The 19818-nt window shown below is 52.9% G+C and overlaps 1 protein-coding gene across 1 annotated transcript in view; it reads right to left on the bottom strand.

Annotated features, from left to right (window-relative positions):
* Positions 1 to 19518, bottom strand: part of GLP1R (glucagon like peptide 1 receptor) — a 32431-nt gene extending 12913 nt beyond the window's left edge. The window contains exons 1-5 of the mRNA XM_028509968.2: positions 19398 to 19518; positions 11830 to 11926; positions 10956 to 11063; positions 3792 to 3910; positions 3323 to 3429 (exon numbers count right to left, since the gene is read on the bottom strand). Of these exons, the coding sequence (XP_028365769.1) occupies positions 3323 to 3429; positions 3792 to 3910; positions 10956 to 11063; positions 11830 to 11926; positions 19398 to 19475 (509 nt within the window). The 5' untranslated portion in view covers positions 19476 to 19518. The remainder of the gene's footprint in view (positions 1 to 3322; positions 3430 to 3791; positions 3911 to 10955; positions 11064 to 11829; positions 11927 to 19397) is intronic.
* Positions 19519 to 19818: the final 300 nt, after the last annotated feature.

Genomic DNA, 19818 nt, shown 5'->3' with positions numbered 1-19818 from the left:
TCTATCTTCTGTCTGTGGCATCTTCTTCTTTTTTTTTTTTAAGATTTTATTTATTTATTTTTAGAGAGGGAAGGGAGGGAGATAGAGAGAGAGAGAGAGAGAGAAACATCAATGTGCGGTTGCTGGGGGCTGTGGCCTGCAACCCAGGCATGTGCCCTGACTAGAAATCGAACCTGCGACACTTTGGTTTGCAGCCCACGCTCAATCCACTGAGCTATGCCAGCCAGGGCTGGCATCTTCTTTTTTATAAAGTCATGTGTGACTCAAGGGATGAGGACTACTTTTCCCAATGGGGACTTTTTTTTTGCTTCTTGATGACAGGGCCCACTTCTTTGATGCCCACAGGCTGCCATACAGAGCACATACATGGTAAGAATTCAAAAACAGCTTTTCAACCGGCCATGTAAAAACCCATAGCAAACTGGAAATATAAGGGCATTTCTAGACTGCTGAGGGCTATCTACCCAAGCTGGGAGCAAACATCATTCTTAACTGAGAAATTTTAGAAGCATTCCCTTTAAAATCAGAAAAAATTAAGGATCATCTAGCCTTAAGAAGCTATCAACACATTAATTCAACATTGAAGTACAGATCCTAGCCACTAGAGTACGGTGAGGGAAAAGTGCATAAGACCTAAGAATAAAGAAACAAAGTTGTTATTATTTGTAGATGATAGATTATCTTCAAAGAAAATAAGATACTTGACACACAAATTATTAGAACTGAGAGAGTTTGGCAACCAACAAAAATTAAATTTTAAAAATTCATTTACAATATTTTCAATTGGCTACCAAAAATAAGTCTAACACAAGATAGGCAAGATCTCTATGGAGAATACAATAAAACTTGCTTAAAATCACTGAAAATGATTTAATAAATGAAAGAGATATCACATTCATAGCTAGGAAGACTCACTCTCTTGAAGGTCTAAATTCTTCCCACATTAATTTACAAATTCAAAATAGCTGTAACAAAAATTCTAAGAGTTTTGGACTTTTTTAAAATGAAGTTTAAAAACTTATAAAGAAGAGCAGTGGGCTGAGATTAGTCCAGACACTCCTAAAGAACCACACAGTAGGGACCCCTGCCATAGACAAACAGACCAGCGAACAAGAATACAGAGACAGACCCAGCCAGAGATGAGGGCATCTCTGAGATGAGGGCAGACCCTTGCTGCCTGGCAGGGCAGGCACTGCAAACCAAGGGGAAAGGGTGACCAGCAGTAAATGGTCCTGAGACAATGAACTATATGCATACATGGGAAAAGAAAATGAAACCTTTATTTTCATCATAGACAAAAGTACACTCCAGACCCATCAAAGAACCACAAGGGATGGTAAAACTTATGACCCCAGGATAAGGAAAGATTCTCAAACAAGACCATAACAAAATTTAGTCTTTAGAAAATGTGATAACTTTTTTAATCCTCACCCAAAGATATGCTTGTGGATTTTAGAGACAGAGGAAGAGGACAGAGAGAAGCTTTGATGTGAGAGAGAAACATGGATCAGTTGCCTCCTGTATGTGCCCTGACCACAGACTGAACCTGAAACCTAGGTATGTGCCCTCACCGGGAATTGAACCCAAAACCTTTTGGTGTACAGGATGATACTCCAATCAACTGAGCCAACTGGCCAGGGCAAAAAATGGTAATTTTTAAATCACCATTTAAACTGATGAAATTATTTTTATCAATGATAACATTCATTGATGAATTTTGTTTATCAATAAAAACAGATAAAATTGATATATTTCATTTCAATAAAATTAAGGTCTCTGTGCATAAAAGCCACCATAGTAAGTGAAAAAAAACCCCACCGACTAAGAGAGGACATTTCCTGGTTTGGTATCTAGACTATATAATGAAAACCTAAGATAAGAATAAAAAAACAAAAAAGCCAGTAAAAAGTAAGCCATTCTACGAGCAAGCAATTCACAGAATAAAACATTTTTAAAAATGCTGCTCTCTCTAGGAATCAGAGATATGCAAATTAAAATCATAATGAGATATTTCACATACTTTAGATTAGCAACAATTAGGTCTGAAAATACTAAACAGTGGTGAGGATATTAAGGGAAGGGAACTCTCATTTACTACTGGTAAGAGGGCAAACTGGTATGATCACTTTGGAGAGCAACTTAACAACACCTAATAATTTGCAAAAGCATGCAGTATTCAGATTAGGTGAGTCTACTCAGAGGTATGTGCCCCTGGAGAAATGCACAAGGGGTCAGAGGTAAGAATGTTCATTGTAGCAAGGTTTATAATTCAGAAGAGAAAAACTTCAAATGTCCACTAAAAGAATAAGAGAGAAATAAACTGTGCTATATCATACAATGGAGTGCAGAGTGACAGTTAAAATGAATGATGCAGAACTACCTGTGTCAACATGAATGAATCTCAGAAAAACATTGTTGGGCCAACAATAACATTGCAAATTATATGCCCAACATGCCATGAAAAGTAAGCAAAAGTCAGGCTATATGTTTTCACAGATACTTACAAATGTGGTAAAAGCATAGAGAGATGCCTGGTAAGCAGCCCCATTAGGGATTCTCTCTCTGGAGACAGGACAGGGAGGAGCATTACCCTGGGAAGCATAACTGTGTGGTTCTCAGGCTGGACGGTATGTGCATAGGATCACAGTATCAGCCACTGTGTTTTCGAATCACTGAAATGCTTCATAATAAAATGCATTCCTTGAGTGAATGCATTGAGCACTGACTGTGTGCCCAGCACTGACTGTGCCAGGTACCATGGGGAGCCAGGAAGGCTGCCGCCTCTCCTGTTCCTGCTGATGGAAATCCTGAGCTCCCTGCCCTCAGAATCCCTCCTGCCCTTGAAGCCAGTCCCTGGCCATCCCTACCAGGTGCAGAGGGAGTGGGAAGAACCTGGTACTCTGGAGGAGGTTCATCTAGGAAGACCATTCTAGGGGGGCTGACACACTCCAAAGAGCAGAATCTCTAAACCCCTGAGGTTTTGTCTAAAACTAAATTCCTGGTTATTTGAGTTACACATGCTTCCTGGATAGGACTTCCCTAATTCTACCATCCACTGTTAAGGTCTGGGGAGGAGGCTTTGTGTGTACATGTGGTGTTTGTTTTTCCTTTTTTACAGTATCATTAAATGCACACATTAAACCGTAGAGATTAGACTGAGCACATAGCGTCGGGTCCCGTGTTTTCAGCCTCATACTCTATGGTGTGAGCTCTCCGGAGACCTCTTAAGAGAAGAGCCTGCTACACTGTTCCTTTGGTTTGGTGTTCCCTCCTGTATCCGGGGACAGAGCAGGGAGTTGAGAGGAGGCCCCAGGCCCCTTACCTGAAGCCGAGGAGGATGGCTGAGGCGATGACAAGGGCAGAGAAGGAGAGCGCGTAGCCCACTGTGTAGATGATGTAAAGGGACAGCAGCTGGTCCTCCAGGGGGCTCTGTGTGCACACAGGGACACAGTGTACCTGGGCACCCCATGCCCCCCTCTCCCACATCCTTCTTTCCCATGAAATGGGGTAGAAGTGGGGCCCCAAGTCTGGCCCCATCAGGCACCTGAGTACTAAGAAGAAGAATAAACTATGGTCTCCAGAATAAAGATGAAGATGGTCTCCAGATTTCCAGGACCATGTTTCAAGGTCAGAGGTGAACACAAGCCACCTCTGTCCAGAAAGCATGGTGTTCAAAGTCCCCACAGGCAGTGGGATGGACGATGACCATACCCAGTGCCCAGGGTCCCTGCTCCAATGAAGTTGGGACCCTGACACCCCTCGGGGGCTCAGAGACTCCATGTTCAACTCACTCTCTCCCCTCGCTTGGACTCCTCACACTCTGACACGTCCCTCCAGGGCAGGCTGGAGTTGTCCTTGTGCAGCCATAGGCCATCAGCTGTGCAGAACCGGTACACGTGACCCTGCAGCACTGGGGTGGAGACACGTGTGAGCTGAGCCTTGGCCCAATGCCACATACCTCTCAATCCGCTCCACCCTGGGGGGCACGGTGCTCCCCTAAGACTGCCCTCTTGGAGTTAGTTAACACTTCTTACACAAACCACCCCCCCCACACGCACACAGACACACACACACATACACACACGGGCCTTCCTGGCCTGCCATATGCCCATCTGGTCCAGAGACAGGAAAGGCAGTCCCCAAGGTGTGAGCCACCTACCCCGCCCTCAACCTTTCCTCATGGCTACACTGTAACAATCTGATGAAGCCCTGTCTTTGAGAGGACATAACTACCCTATTTCTGTGTCCTTGTCCCAAGCCTCAAATCACACGACTAAGGTCTGTTGTGGACCAGGAGTGGCCCTAACAGCCTGAGCACCACCTGCTGTGAGTTAAGTTTCAGGACTCAGTGCTCATCTCCATCCAACACTCCTTGCACGGAGCACACCCGAGGAAGAGTGGGTAGGGAGCTCCTAAGAAGAAGAAAGAGATGGGGCCCTGAAGTAGGGAGCCCCAGTCTGAGGGAGACATGGCCCTGTCGTCAAGGAACCGTCTCCTGAAGGAGGAAAGGAGCACATTTCCTGGCTTTAGGGAACCAAGACATTCACAGAATAAGAACTAAAAAGAGCTCGAAAAGGAAGAGCGTAAATGCAAACCAAGAGAGATCAAACACAGGCCCTCTGAGCTGTGCCCATTCACTCACATCCTGGCTAGCACCTGATGCTGAGGCAGTCCCCGGGGCCACGCCCCACTGTCCACACCCCCAGGGAGACGTGTGGTGCGGCCCAGGTTTGCTGCGATGTCGCAAGGGGGGATAAAGGGTTGCCATCTCCCTGCATGAGAATGAGTGTGACCCCAGGGCCAGGAAACTGGGGACTAAATGGGGAGGGGCAGTCGGTAGCATAGGGTGATCAAGGAGGGAAGCTGGAGTCAGGACAGATTTTAAGAGATTTAAAAATTCTAAAGGACTAAAAGGTTTAAAGACTAGCCTCCCCAGCCGGGGGAGGAAGGAATAGAGTGAAAGAGAGAGAACGGACACGCCACCAAGGCTCTGGGTGGCAGTGGCTGCGCAGGTTTGCAGGTGGAGAGGTGGCCATGAGAATCCCGTCTGTGGGAGTGTTGTGGCCCCAGAGGCTACCTCACTGTGGCCTAGGAGGGATGTGGTCATTACGACAGGGGCTGTTTCACAGTCCACAAGCCCTCCACCCCACTCCCGACCACTGTCATTTGCAGGAGACCTTCACTGCAGGGTCTGGTGACAGCCATCTTCCCACCCTGTCAGGCACCTGCAGGGCCTGTCAGAGAGACCTTTGAACTCCCTAACATTGACCCCCAGTTCTTCAGGGCAGCCTCCCTGCTTGCTCTCCTTGTTTCTCCTGCTCCCTGCCATAAGCAAACCCTTAACCAGGTCCCCCTTCACGAGACAGGCGTATCTAGTAATACAGCAAGGTAAGTCAGCTTGCAGCCTCGCTGCTAGACAGCCCCGCCCTTAAAAGAGACCTTCACCTGGAAGAGAAACAAAAACCTGAAAGTGTAATGGCAGGACTTCCAGCAGCGAGAAGAGCTATGTCCCAGCACCCCCTAATGCATTTATGAGCAAAATCAGGCAAAGACAAAGGCATAGCAAGGGCAGCGCATGGTCTGATTTTAGCAACTGAAGGGTCATCTCAGGCCCCGAATGTCCCCTGGATGCGTCTCTTATCTGCTGGGTGGATGCCTGGAATTTCCTACCAGAAGTCAAGTCTTTTTCTGGACAAACCAGTGGTAGATAACCCCAGAGCGGTGCTGGGGATCTGGGCTTACCCATGGGGAGTGAGACTGATGTCAGAGCCTCTCTGGCAACCCATTTGGGGTGAGAAAAGAGGGAGGCAGAAGGGCCTGGGGAGGGAGAGGACACAGCCACAGGGCACAAACCATCAAACAGCTCACTCACCCAGGACTCAGCCTGCAGCAGTGTGACCCTGATACTACCTGCACGCCGCAGCTGGCTCAGAGCCTGGCACTGCACAATTGCTGGTGCCCACCCGTCCTGCCCCTTTACACACCATATCTGCAGGCTGTGCACTCATAGGATCTGTTTTGAACACCTGCTGTTGACACCTTTGAGCATCACAAGCACCTGAGGAGGTAGGCACAGTTAATCCTATCTTACAGGTGGACAAATGGAGCCTCTAAGGAGCCAAGTGACCTGCCCAAACTCTGCCAGCCAGGCTGCAGCAGAGTCAGGATTTAGACCCCCAGGCCTTTGCCTCCAAGAGCCAAAAGTTAGCAGCCCCACTCACTGCTAACAGTCAACAATGGCCTTGTGCCATTTCTCTCCTGCCCTTCCTGAGGCTCGCACTGGCCAACATTCAGTACCCTCCCAGCAGGTCCTCTTGTCAGTGCAGACCCCCCGCAGGCAGCATCATTCCCAGGCTCTCGTTCAGGGCCATCAGGGAGGACGGGAAGGTGGTATGCACACAGACAGATGTGTGTGTTACTGGCAGAGCGTCAGGGATCACTGCGTCCCTGAGAGAGTCTACGTAAGGGTGGCTGTCAATTATCCTTCAGCAGTAGCAAATATTAAAAGCCAGGGCTGGTTCCTGGCTGGGCTATGGTCCCCAGACGCCCATCATGGCTGGGGGTGGAGTGGGTCCAGGCACGGCCCTGCTTATCGGCTCAGCTTTATCTGGCCCAGGAGCTGCTGGTAAATCAGCCAGGGACTTGGCTCTGGTTTTGTCAACACCAGGAGGCAGCCGGCCGCATGCCAGGAGGCCCAGGGATATTTCATTAAGTCAGACCCTGGTGTTGGAAATAAAACCCCCTATTAAACACTTCCCCTCCCGGAAACTACAGCGGCGTCTGTAATCAAGCTAACAGCCACCCTTCCACGTGGACACAGGGCTGCAGAGAGCTGCTCATGAATCCATTAACTCCAGCACCCTGGCAACGACAAGCAGTGGCAAGGACGGGGCGGGTGGGGGGCTCTCTTACGGACCAGGAAGCTGAGATCCGGTCGGTAGTCACAGGCCCTCCCCAAAGTGGTGGAATGCAGGCAAAGGCAGGGCTGGAACTGAAGGCATCAGCTTGGGGTGCAGGTGGGGGTGAGGAGTAGGACATCACATTATGGCCTAGGAGGAGAAGCTCAAGTTCTGAACTACACAGAATCAAGTTCAAATCCTGGTTCTGCGTTCAACCAGCGATGGGACCTTGAGCAGATGCCTCAGGTCTCAGCTTCCTCATTTGTAAATAGGAGCCATAATGACTTCCCAGGTCTGTGGTGTGAGGATTAGGAGATAAAGCGTGTGAAGAGCCTGGTGCATAGGAGGCCTTCAAATCCTGGTCACAGTGGCAGCCCTGCTGCTGCCCCCACCACAATTTCTCAAAAGGGTATCCCTTCACTGAGGCTGCGGCTGGGGCTCAGGACACCACCTCTGACAGAACTCCTCCAAGGCCAAGCTCAGGCCTCTTTCTCCCTGTGGCAACCCCTGCCTGCCGTGAAAGCTCCCACACTCAACGTGACTCAAGGGAGGCACCTGTCAGAGTTTCCAAGACCTGAGAGAGCAATAAACTATTTTAAAAGCATTTCATGACTCTCATATCATTAGAAGTAAGATAACAAACAGGTAGAGAGATCAGGAGGGGGTAGAGGTAATGAGACCAGGATGTTTTGTAACAAGCAGATCAGCTGTTTGTGGGTAAACGGAGGCTGTTGGAGAGCCCTCAAGCTGCAAGAGGCTCTCTGAGGCCACTCTGGCCCCCTGGTTACAGAGAAAATCTTGTTGACACCAAGCATCTCCTTTGAATACTTTCCCTCCACAACTTATCTGCCCCTGCCCTCTCCGTGAGATCCAGAGTCTCAAGTCCTGAATCAAAGGGGCCAGAATTTCACAGCAGCCTTCCCTCGGGTGTTGTGTAGCCCTGAGGCCTGGCCCCATCTCCAAGGTGGTGCCTGGATGTCCTCCCTCCCTGGAGGGCCCTCTTCCCCCCTTGTCTACCTGCCTGTTCTTTCAGGCCTGGCCCCGTGTCACCTCTGTCTGGAAGCCTTCTTGACACACCCCAGGCAAAAGAGATGGCTCTGACCTCCCTCAGTGTACTTCCTGAGCTACTGAGCTGACTTCTTCAGCCCCATGGTGAGGGGTCACCCCTTCTTCCCAACACACAAATTCACACACCCCTAAGTTCTCACTGGCATTCCTAGCCTCTGACAGACATAACCCAGGTGTCTGGGAATTGTTTTGAATTTTATTCTTTCTCTAGTCACTTGTTCCTCTGCCCTGCTCTATGCCCCAGAAGGCTGACCCCTGTGGACAGCATCACTTTGGCTCTCTGACCCCTACTGAGTTTGACCCGTGGGAGGCACCAGCAGAAGGTAGGTGGGCAGAAAGAGAGAGGCTGGGGTATTTCTCCCTTGCCCCCTTCTTGCCTTGATTCTGAGGTTTTGGCAGTGGCTTCAGCCTGCTGGGTGGCCTCTCTGTCACTGTGACCTCCAGCTCAGGCCAGGAAGCTGAGATCCGGTCGGTAGTCACAGGCCCTCCCCAAAGTGGCCCTCATAGCCACTTCCTGTCCCACTTGGGTATGGAGACGCGAAGCTTCCCACAGATGTAGTCCTTGGTGCTTTAGGTACTGTATTGGCCCCTTAGCCCTGCCCAGCCTCTGTGAGTAACCCCGCCACTAAATTCTCTTCTAATTCCCAGCTGAGGGTGTTTCTGGTGGGACCCTGCCTGAGACACCCCCTTCCTTCCGCCCACCTCTTAACCCATATTCACAGGATACTCCCTGATCAGCCCAAGAAAGCTCTAGAATGGCCCCCTTCCTGCTCCCACCTGCCTTGCCTGGGAGTAAGGGAAGCCCCCAGTGCAAGCCTCTGCCCAGGGGACGGCCAGGACAGGCCAAAGACAGCGACTACACTGCAGGAGCCCGAGTGGGTGTCTCTGCAGACCCCTAACTCAGGGACAAGGGAGGGGAGGCGGTGATTCTGAGTGTCAGAAAAGGGCATGAATTAGCTTGGTGAGTCAGGGTGGGGGCGGAGGCTGGCAGGGGGCCTGTGCAGTGGCCGTTATCTTCATGCAGAAAGCAATAAAACTGTGTTCGCTCATAAACGGGCACCGCCAGGACCTATTTCCTGCTCAAATAAAATTAAAGGTGATGGATGGAGCCAAGAGCAGCAGGCAGAGCTGGGGGCAGCTTAGTGCTGAGTGATGGGCCCTGTCCTGAGCCTGGCTCCGGGGGGTCTAGAGGCACAGCCCAGGCTGGCCAGGCAGCCATCCCAAACCTTTGGAGGCAGGGAAAGTGCAGGTATTTCGGGAGGTGGGCGAGGTAAATAGGGTGGGTGAGAAAAATTAAATTTTACCCAGGGGAGCCAGATGAGGCACAGAGAGGTCTGAGAATTCGCTCAAGCTCACACAGCCACACAGAACACTGGCAAACAGAACTATCAGATTGTAAAATTCAACTTTCCCGTCTCTAGAAAGAGGGCAAGTAGCTCACTGTCTCCTTCAAGCTTCCCTCAAGCTGTGCCCAGCCAGCAGAGGCCCAGGAACACACGTATGCATGCACACGTGCATGCACACACACTCAAGGAAGCCTGGTGTGACAATTATACACTGATTCTAAACCAGACTCCTGAGTGAATCCTGCTTTTTACAAGCTGTGCGAGCTTGGAAAAGTCAGCTAGCATCTCTGTGCTTCAGTTTCTGCCTGTGTATAATGGGAAGATAATCAGAGTATTGGCCTCACAGGGTTGTTGTGAATATTAAATGAGTACAGGTATGTAAAGTGAGTGTGAAGGGCCACTGTGTGTGTGTTAGCCAGGTGCCTGCCTATTTCCTGGTCCAGCCTCCCCTTGTGCACCTCAGGGTGCGGCGGGTGTCCCGGGAGGGTACAGAAGGAGAGAGCCTCTTTAGGACTCCTGCTGGGGCTTCACGTCACCTCAGTCCTGAGTCTGAGGTAAAGCTCGTGCCAGGCCCTGCCAGGCACCCTGATGCTCCACTAAAAGGCCACCTCCTCCAGGAAGACTGCTGGCTTCCCATAGTACGGCCTCATTCTCACACTAGCATCTAGGCTGGTTTCTGCTTGGTCTCAGGTCCCTTCGAGGCACCGTGGTTAAGATCACAGGCTGGGTCCAAATGCTGGCTCTGCCATTTACACCCTTTGGAGCAAGTGGCTTAAACTCTCTGAGGCCTTAGCTTCCTCATCTGTACAAGGAGCATATAACCGTGGGGTAGTTGTAAAGATTAAATGAACACCATGCTTTTAGGTAATACTTGGCACACAGTAGGTACTCAGTAAATATCAGCTATTACTATAGTTATTATTATAAGACAGTGTCTTTTCTCCCCTTATAGAGATGAGCTCCTTGGGACAGGGTGCTTGTGTCCTGTTAGCCTCCCTGATACCAGAAGTAGATGGGGTAGGGGTGAGGGGTCAGAGCTCGCCCTGCAGCCTCCATAGGTCTCTGTACTCCAGTGACCTTCTCACTTATCTGGTCACACTTTTCCCAGGCCAGGTGTCCCCTGCAGGCAGGAGTGAGCTGGGAGGGCCTGAGGGACAGCCCCACTAATGCCCTGATCACTCCTCCCATTGGGTTCAGCTGACTACTGAGGCCCTGAAGAGTCAGAAGGTGGGCAGGTACAAACACCCATCATACACACACACACACACACACACACACACACACACACACCAGCGCAATGACACCTCTGGGTAATGCCCCTCCCTGAAACCCCAGGATCTATTCCCGCCTGGCTCCTCTCCTGACTATTAGATGAAGGACTAACATTTCTCCCTTAAATCAGACCCTACACTTCTCCCGTCACCTACCTGCCTGCATAGGCCTCAGGCCCACGTTACATCAGATACCCCCTACTGCCCTTTCCCCTTACAGACGCCCATAAGGAGGCCCAAAGGCCCTCTGGGGTAGGGAAGGCTGTGTCCCAGCGGAAAGGAAACAGTGTGCACCCTACTCCAACTCCACCCCCGACCTCCAGCCTCCTGGACACGGGAAGGGTGGTCCATGAGTGGGGGAGGGGACTCACCACTGTCGGCCCAGGGCAGGTACCAGGGACAGCTGATATTCACGAAGGAGCCAGGTGGCCCGTCTGGCCAGCAGGCATAGTCATCGAAGGTCCGGTTGCAGAACAGGCCTGGGTGCAGGGGGAATGGTCCTGAGTTCTGGCATGGCTGAGGCACCCCTCCCCCAGGGGCTGGCAGCTGGTGGGGCAGAAACCTCCACTCTGCTAACCTCTGCTGAGCAGTTTCTGTATGCCAAGCACTCTACCCCCCCCAGCAGGTGCCATGCAAGCAGACTAGGCCACTTACCAGCAATGGGAATTTGAGCAAGTTACTTAATTTCTCTCTGTTCCCTCATCTGTAAAATGGGGGTGATCCAGGTTCCACAGGACTTTGTGGGGACAGATAATGTATGTTACATAGATAATCTGAGCATAGTAAGTGCTCAATAAGCAATCCCCACAGGACTATTCTTAAATTATACACTGCAGATGGGGGGCAGTGGCAGGTCACATGGCTGCTATAACCTTCCTAAGATCACTGTGTTATGATTGCAGGATCAGGATTTGAACTCAGGCCTGTCAGTCTCCTATCCTGTGCTCTTTAAAAACCACCCCCCATCCTCCAGCCTCTCAAAACAGTTATTCCTGTAAATACACTGGTTGGGCCTCCAGCCCCTGTGCAGGCTGGGAAGTGCTGAGGAGGACAAAGAATGGATAGGCCAGGTCTTGCTCCTGAGGGGCCCACACCAGGGACATGGGGAAATAGACAGCAGCAAGATGACATCCGAAGCACAGGGCAGATGTGGCATCCTAGAGAGGCATATGATCCCCAACCAAGGCTTGGGGACCTTCAAAGCCTCCTTGCAGTTAGCTGTGTGAGGGCCCCACCTGGACTCACCTGTGGCTGGGGGTGGAGCCTCAATCAGGAAGCGCTGGCACTGGCGTCGATATTCTCGCCATTTCTGCACTGTCTCGGAGAGGGACACAGTGGCACCCTGGGGAGAAGACAGAAATAGGGGCCCTTTGGTTCCAGTCAACCTCTTTTCTAACCCCAACCCCCCAATACACTTGGTTTCTGGGTGTCCAGGAGACCTCAGGGCCTCAAACTCCACTAGGCGGAGGGAACAAGTTACGCTTCAGAGGGATGTTTTTATATCTTTATCCTTCCCAGGGGACTGGGGCACAGTTTCATGTGTAGCAGTGCCCAGCAAATGTCTCCTAACTTGACGTTGCTAGGGGATGAGTTGGGGGGAGGGAGGGGAGAGTGGGTGTCACTCTCACCCCACCCCACCTAGGGGAAAGCTCCTGAGAACCCCAGCCTTCGTGATTGCCAGGGCTCCTCTCTGGGACCCAGTCAGCCCGCCCACAAAATCCTCACACTTTCAACCATTCTAGAAGGGGAAGTGCAGGCTCAGTGTGGGAGAGGGACTCAGTCAAGGCCACACAGCACCCCAGGGAGCAGAGCTAAGGCTAGACCCTGCAGTCCCCCAGAACAGTGACTGTGCTGACTGTGCTGGAGTACTTGCAGGGTGGTGTGTGTGGTGGGACTCAACGCCAGGGAGCCTGGTAATTTGATTCCTCCCACACAAAGCAATTTGGGGGGGGGGCAGGGGGGGGCAACACGACCCCCCAGGGCCCCCTTTTAACATAACAACACAAATCAATATTCAGCTGAGCTTCTATCAACTAGACAGGGAGGAGACCTGAGGGCATGTGGTGAAGGAGTCAGAAAAGTTCCAGAACTCGGAGATCAGGCCTGTAATGGGAAGGGTCCCCCATGTGTGAATGGAAGAATACAAACCTCAATTTTCAGGTAAGGTAACAGAACTGGCTTTTTAGCACAGAGACCCAAACGAACCCACCAAAGTGAGAATGGTCCCTTCTGAACATTTTTGTGTACTTCCTTTAGATATGTCTTGGGACTGTTTCTTTATTTTATTTCTTTATTTAATTTAATTTTATATTTTATTTTCTGAACAGGCTTAAGATGATAAATGTTCCTCATGTGGAGGCTGCAGGTGCTGAGATGACCAGGGAGACTCCTGTATACAGTTTAGGACCTATACAAAATTGAAGACGAAACTTCACTTTTTGAAATTACAAAATATATACGGGTGCTGAAATCAAAATAGCTTGTTTTTAGAAGCTCGCACCCTTGATGGGTGGTGCCCTAAGCATGGACTGGATCTGGTTTTTGAGTAATCCTACCCACGTTGTAGCCGAGTCCTGGTTTGTGAAACACTGCCCATAAAAGACACAGGTTGTCACGTGCTGGTCCCTGCCCCACAGGAATCCCCAGGGAGGGGACCAAGCTTGCCTGAGCCCCAGCTTCTTTCCTGCAGTAAGTGTGCTGAGGCCACATGAGCTACCTGAAGGATGGAGCTATTCTCAGGGCAAAGTTCAAGTGTGTTTGTTAAACAAATAAATAAAATAAACAAAGAATCAAATTCAACAACAGCAAAGGCAGTGGCATGACTTCAGCTACAACTGAGGGGTCAGTGCAGTCTTCACTGGAAGTAGGTGTGGTAGCTCCGCCCCCAAATCCCTTTTCCTTCTTCTCCCAGCCCCTGAATGCAGCAGCTGCCCATGTGGGAGGGCAGACAGGCTGGGGAGATTTCCCCTGATAGCTCTTTTTAGGAGGAAAACAGGCAGGAAGCAAGGTCATTGCTGGGAACTGGGGCAGAAGGTACATCTGGGCCAGTGAGTGGGGACAAGGAAGCCGATGGAAACCAGAAGTCTCAGGATGGGAGGGGGTGTGGGGTTAAAGACTAAGGTCAGCACCTTGAAGGCCAGCCTGGCCACCGACACCCCAGGGAGCTTCAACACACAGGCAGCCCTGCACCTGCTCTACCTTCAGACTGGGGGTCCCTGAGGGCCGGGTCATATCTCCCCTCAGACTGGAGCTTCAGTTATAAGGTGAAGAAATCATGGGGATATAACTTACAGCATAAGGAATAGAATCAATAATATCATCACAACCATGTACTTTGACAGATGGTCACTAGACTATTGTGGTGATCATGTCATAAGTTATATAAATGTTAAATCACTATGTTGTACTCCTAAACTAATATAATATCATATGTCAAGTATAACTAAAAATAAATTTTAAAAGTAAAGTGTGGTGAGAACACACAGAGACAAGTAAGAACAGAGTCTTTGTCTCTCCCCTCAAACAGAGCTTCTTGACAGTGGGGATCCTGTCATCTTCCTGCACCAGCATGGGGTCTCCCAGTCTGCTCCTCCCTCTCCCTTGAATCCCCCCTCCAACGAGTCACCTGGGCCGCAGGCCTCTCCCCAACCCGGTATCCATGGAAGCCAGAATGTGTCAGACTCTGGGTGGCGGTGTTGGGGAGCAAGCGGGAAGGATGGGCAGACACAGGAACACAAAGATGTAGGACACGGCTCTGGTCTGAGAGAATCCCCAGGCCAGGAAGTGTCGCTCACTCGTGGGTGGGGTGAGGTCTGCAGGACACAACAGAGAAGGCAGTGTGTGGGAGTGCTCAGGGAGTGGTTGGGGCCATGCTCAGTATAGACTGGAGACCCCACAGGGATGGGGAGCTGGAGGTGGATTAAGGGCGTGTGGAGGGTAGACTGGGCAAGCAAGGGGTTCAGCAGAAGAACCCAGCAGGGACGAAGGTAGAGGTAGGGACCTTGATGGTCCGGGGAGCAGGGGAAAGCCTTGGAATGATGTTCAGGAGGACTCACCGGGGCAGGAAGAGAGCAGCGGGAAGAGCCCGGAACAGAGGCAAGGATCCGGTCTGGGACGGGGCTGGTGGCCACCCAGTACGGCTGGGCCCAGGTGCTCAGGTGAGCTCAGTTAACACAGTGGTAGGGAACAGCCCTGGCTTTGGGCCCAGACCTGGGCCTGACACTGAATTAATAAATTAATTCCCAATAAATTAAGTCTGTGACTTGTGCAAGAGTTTTAACTTCTAGCCTCAGTTTACACATGTGCAAAATGGAAATAACAGTCCCCACACATCCAGGCTTGTTTTGAGGATCGGGTGAGTTAATGCTTACAGTGGTCCCTAGGCCAGGGAAAATGCAGGGTCGGTGGCAGCCGCTCTCTCAGTTTCTGCTGTTTACAGGGGAGGAAAGAGAGGAACAAGCAGCCTGGTTTCCTGGGGAGTCTGCACCCCACCCCTCCACCACTTTTAGGATCAACAAACTCTTCACACCAAGCACCAATCACCTGCTTAATCTGTGACATCTTCCAGCAGCGACCATAGCTGGCGGCAAAGCCAAGTGGGGACCCTGGGGGCTCCATGCCCAAGGGCAGGAAACAGTGAGGGGGGACAAGGCCCTGACCACCAGCCCCAACTGCATTTCATCTTCCTGTGCTATGAGGCCCTGCTCCAAGACTGGTGAGGTGGGGCTGGGGCAGCCGGGTGGCGGGGAGGACACAGTGGTCGGTGCCCCTGCTCCTCACAGGGCAGCAGAGCTGGCCCAGAACACAGGGCAGCCACGAGGGGGCCTGTGGGCCTAGGTGAGGTCTGGCTGGCAGTTTTGAAAATTGGGACTTGCCAGGCTTCATGGGATCTCTCTGAGGGGGGAGAAGGCAAATGGTATGAAGTTTACAATAGGAGGGGGTGTCTCTCAGATTCAGGAGTTTGGGGAGGAAGCAGGAGGTGACAAAGGATGCCGGGAGGGAATGGTGCGCAAGCACTGAACAGGATGAGTCCCAGGACCTCTGGCCTCCCCACCGCTTGGCTTAAATCTCAGCTGGGATCGAAGGGACACATTTCATCTTTTGGGGCCTGAGCTCTCTCACCTATAATACGGGCATATCATTGCTCTCAAAGAGCCACTGCACAGATCCAGCCAGCCAAAGTCGGTGAAGATCCATATGAGTTGATGAGCCCTGTAGCAGTGGGCAGTGTGAGGAGCAGAGAAGAAGGATGTAGGTGGAGTGGGTGCTCCTGAGATGCTGGGTGTCCCCACCCACACTCTGAAAAGGCACCCTCTCCAAAGACTGGCTGCTAACCTGAAAAATTCCTCCTGCAGTTTCTTCGAATTCTTTCCTTTTCTAGGTACGTTTTGACTGAAGGGAAGGAGGAAAGAGACCTTGCCTCCCTGGGCCACAAAGGTGGGAAAAATGGGAGAGGGCCTCCTGAAAGAAAAAAGGAGGGCTCCTTCCAGGACCCCAAGGCTCCTTCCTCTCTGGCCACTTCCCAGAGCCCAAACTACTGGCCCCTGTGCCCTGGAGGGGTGCACCTCTCCGACCCCTGGTTCTGAGACAGCCCCCGCCCTCACTTTTTTCTGTCTTAAGGGTTCCAGATACAAGAGCTGAACGACAGGGAAAGGAAAACGGCACACATTCTCACACGCACAACATCCCTCACACAGACACACGGACATGCTTACTTACTGAGACATGACCCAGAGTCTCTCTGGCACACAAACACACACAGTCAGATACACACTCACATGCTGAGACACTGTCCCCAAGACACACCCCCCCCCAACTGACATATTCTCAACTCACACTGTCACATACACACATACAGAGAAACAGCCACGCACTCTGTGACAAGCACTCTGTCACCCACACACAGGCTCATACTGGCAGACACCCAGTCACACACAAAGATGTCACATACACACACACCTTCCCATTGACACAGTATCACACATGAAGTCACAAAGACATACACACCGTCAGACACAATTACATGCTGAGATGTATTGCACACAAGAAAACTGTCACACAGGGTCATGTACAAAGACACAGAGAGACAGGCCCACACAGCCCTCACCCCTGGTCTGTCTCCTTCTGTCTCTCCCTCCCTCCCTGCTTCTATTTCTGTATCTCTCTAACACACACACACACACACACACACACAGGAATCTGCATAGACCAGGTGGCACCAGAGGGCAGGATGTGATTTCCTGGTTGCCCCTGCCCCAGCACCCCCCTGGGTCCATGTGCAGGAGCAAACCCTTCTCAGAACAATGTCCATGCTGGGCACTATACACCCAGGAATTCCGCCACCCCTCAGGGGAGTGCAGACCCGGAGCCTCCCAGAGCCCCTCTGCAAGCCCTATCCTGCTGCCCTGGAGAAGGCTTCCAGGTTCCAGAGGACAAATGAGTCAGTTCTGCCAAGTGACAGAAGCTGCTGCCCCAGGTACCAGTGTCTCAGTCCTCTCCACAGCCCTGTGTGGGAGAGCCTGTAGTCCCTATTTACAGAGGAGAACACTGAGGTTCCAGGCAGTCAGTGGTCCTCTGCAAGATCGCCAGCTAATAGCAGACTGAATATGTGAACCCAGGTTGTCTGGTAATTTTGGGTGTCAAAGGCCTGCCTGTCCCCCTGCAGAACAGCTCCCTCACAGGGCTCTTGGGAAAGTAAGGAATAGAGGAGGGGTGGTCCTTCCCAGCAGCAATAGCGTGGCCTAGGTTCCCTTCTTCAGAGCTCAATTTGGCCACAGCCTGCCTGCAGGGAAGCTGCTTCCAGCCTGGCCAGACGCGGAGCTCTCACTCTCTGACGTTCCTCCAGACCCACCCGGGTAGGCAGGTACTGGGCACAAGCCCAGCTCCGGACCCCGTGTTCCTCTCTATTCCTGACCAGCTGGGTCACCTTACACAGGGAACACTTCTTTCTTTCTGAGCTTTTGTCCCCTCATCAGTGGCATGGAGGGAGTAACTCTAGTCTTGCCAGCCTCATGAACAGAAAACAGAATGCAAAATTTACCATTTATTAGAATATTACATGTGGGCATGAAGTTGTGTCACAATTATTGCAGTCTAATCTCAAAGTCCCTGTCCCTCAGATCTCCATGGCAGCCAGGGATGCTCAGGTCCCCCTACAAGAGCGTACCCTGAGGCTCCACACTTTCTGCTCTGAGCCTGGCTCATCCTACCCTCCTCTGCCTCTCAGCCTTGTTATGGTGCCAAGACATTTGGCTTTTGCCCTTGGTCCAGGGTTGAGGAATGAGGGGATTAGAAGAAAGGGCAGGTTCAAAGAGCCTCTCTCCTCTGGGTAAAGGAAGGCACTTTGGGGAGAAGACAGGCAGCCCCCAGCACCTCTCCTCTTCCCTTAATCCAAACCAGTCTGCAAACTCGGTCTGGAGCAGGTTGCAAACCCCATCCCATCCCATCCCAGCCAGGGGAGGAGGCCAAGGTGAGAGAGAAGCACGTAACTGGTCTGTAGTCCTGGCTCCAGAAAGATCCCAAGTGCACCAGGAGAGCCAAGACCCCAGCTGAGGGTCTGGGGGCAGATGCTGTGGGAGGGAAAGGTGTCTCTTGCACTAGGGCCGAAGCCGGCTGGGGGGCAGGGAGAGGGAGGGAACCTGGAAAGAAGTTTGAGGGCTGAAAAGGTGCCGGAACCTTAGCTGGGAGGCACATGTGTCCACATCTGGATTGTCAAGGGGTAGAGTAACCCCCCCCCCAGGGCAGTGGCCCCGATTCTGATTCTGCCTCCCACCTGTGCTGGGACACACTTCCAGGCCTGTGTGGGCCCACTCCCCGAAGCTCTGGGGATAGGAATGGGAGAGCATGGGAAGAGGCAGTTCCTGACACAGGACTGGCACCCCAAGCCTGTGCCTCCTCTTTGCTCAAGCATCTCACAGCATCTTTGGCAACTCCCCTTCCCAAAAGCAGGCTGACCACAGCCCCCAGAGCCAGAGCCTGGAGACGGGAAAGACAGGTAAGACAGTGAAGGCCAAGAAGAGGGGCTTCAGAGGTCCTCGCTGTGGCCTGCTCTCCAGTGGCATGCAGGAGGCCAAGGTATCTGTGTCTCAGCCTGTGCTCTGGTGTGTGTTGTCAACCAGGGGTCCAGTGGGGGCTTAGGCTAGTGTATGGGGAGACTGGCTGCAGGAGCGGGAGCCTCCTGCCTGTCTGCGGCAGGGGCTGGCAACGGGCGAGGTGGGGGGGGGGGGTGCGACAAGTTCCATCTGGGAGGTCACCAGGAAGGACAACAAGCTGCGTCCCTGGGGCTATGAGTCAAAGCCTGTGCTGGGGGGCTGGTAAGGGGTAATGGAGCAGGGTGTCCACACCCTGGCCCTTTCGCGCTCCCAGTCTTGTTGGGGTCTCAGACCAGCGAGCGTGCAGGTTGGGGGTAGGCACTTCGCGGCAGGGGTCGGGCGCAGTGGGAGGGAGCGAGCTGGGGCAAGGGCAGGGCGACTGGCCCGGGTTTCCAAGGAGGAGTTGGGAAAGTGTCTGGGGAGACGCGGTGCAGAAGTCGGCAGCGCACGGCGGCCGCGGGGCAGCCGGCTCACAGGCGGAGGGGCCGGGGCGGCCAGGAAGCCGGCGCCTTGCCTGGGACGGCGGCGGTCGCCCGCTGGGCAAGCCACCTCGGCTGCCAAGCCACCTCGGGCACCCAGCGCAGGGTGCCGGCTCCGCAGTCCCTGCATCCCTGGAGGTCTCGGCTCCCTCCCTCTGCGGTCGCGGAGTTTCTCTCAAGTCCCACCGCCTTTGCCAGGACCCTGCGGTGCCTCCGCCCCCCTTCCCGGGGCCCGCGGCCTCACCTGGGGGCGGGGGCCTGCCCTGCCCACCGTCCCGAGCAGCAGCAGTGCCAGGCGGAGCGGCCCCGGGGCGCGGGCCATGGCGGGGCGCTCAGGACTGGGCCACCGCTGCCACCTGCGGAACCGCGCGCTGCGACTAATCCCCGGCGGGCGTCGAGCGGCGGGCGCGGGGGAGGAGCCGGCGCGGGGCCGCCCCGCCCGCGGGAGGGGCCAGGCAGGGTCCCCAGCCATCCACCCCGGCCCCGGACCCCCCCCCCCCCCCCCCGGCAGCCCCGCCGTGCCCGTCAGCCCCTCCGGGTCGGGAGGTGCAGGGTCCTGCGTCCTCATCCCCACCCACGCACCCCGCCCTCCTCCCAGGTGCCCCTGGTGAAGGAGAGCTAAACCACCGCCACCTATTCGAGGCACCGCAAAGGAAACTGAGGTC

This window comes from Phyllostomus discolor, chromosome 4 (genome assembly GCF_004126475.2).
Source record: "Phyllostomus discolor isolate MPI-MPIP mPhyDis1 chromosome 4, mPhyDis1.pri.v3, whole genome shotgun sequence".
Lineage (NCBI taxonomy): Eukaryota > Metazoa > Chordata > Mammalia > Chiroptera > Phyllostomidae > Phyllostomus > Phyllostomus discolor.
Note: the sequence above shows the minus strand (reverse complement) of the source record. Positions and strands in the feature narration are given on the sequence as shown.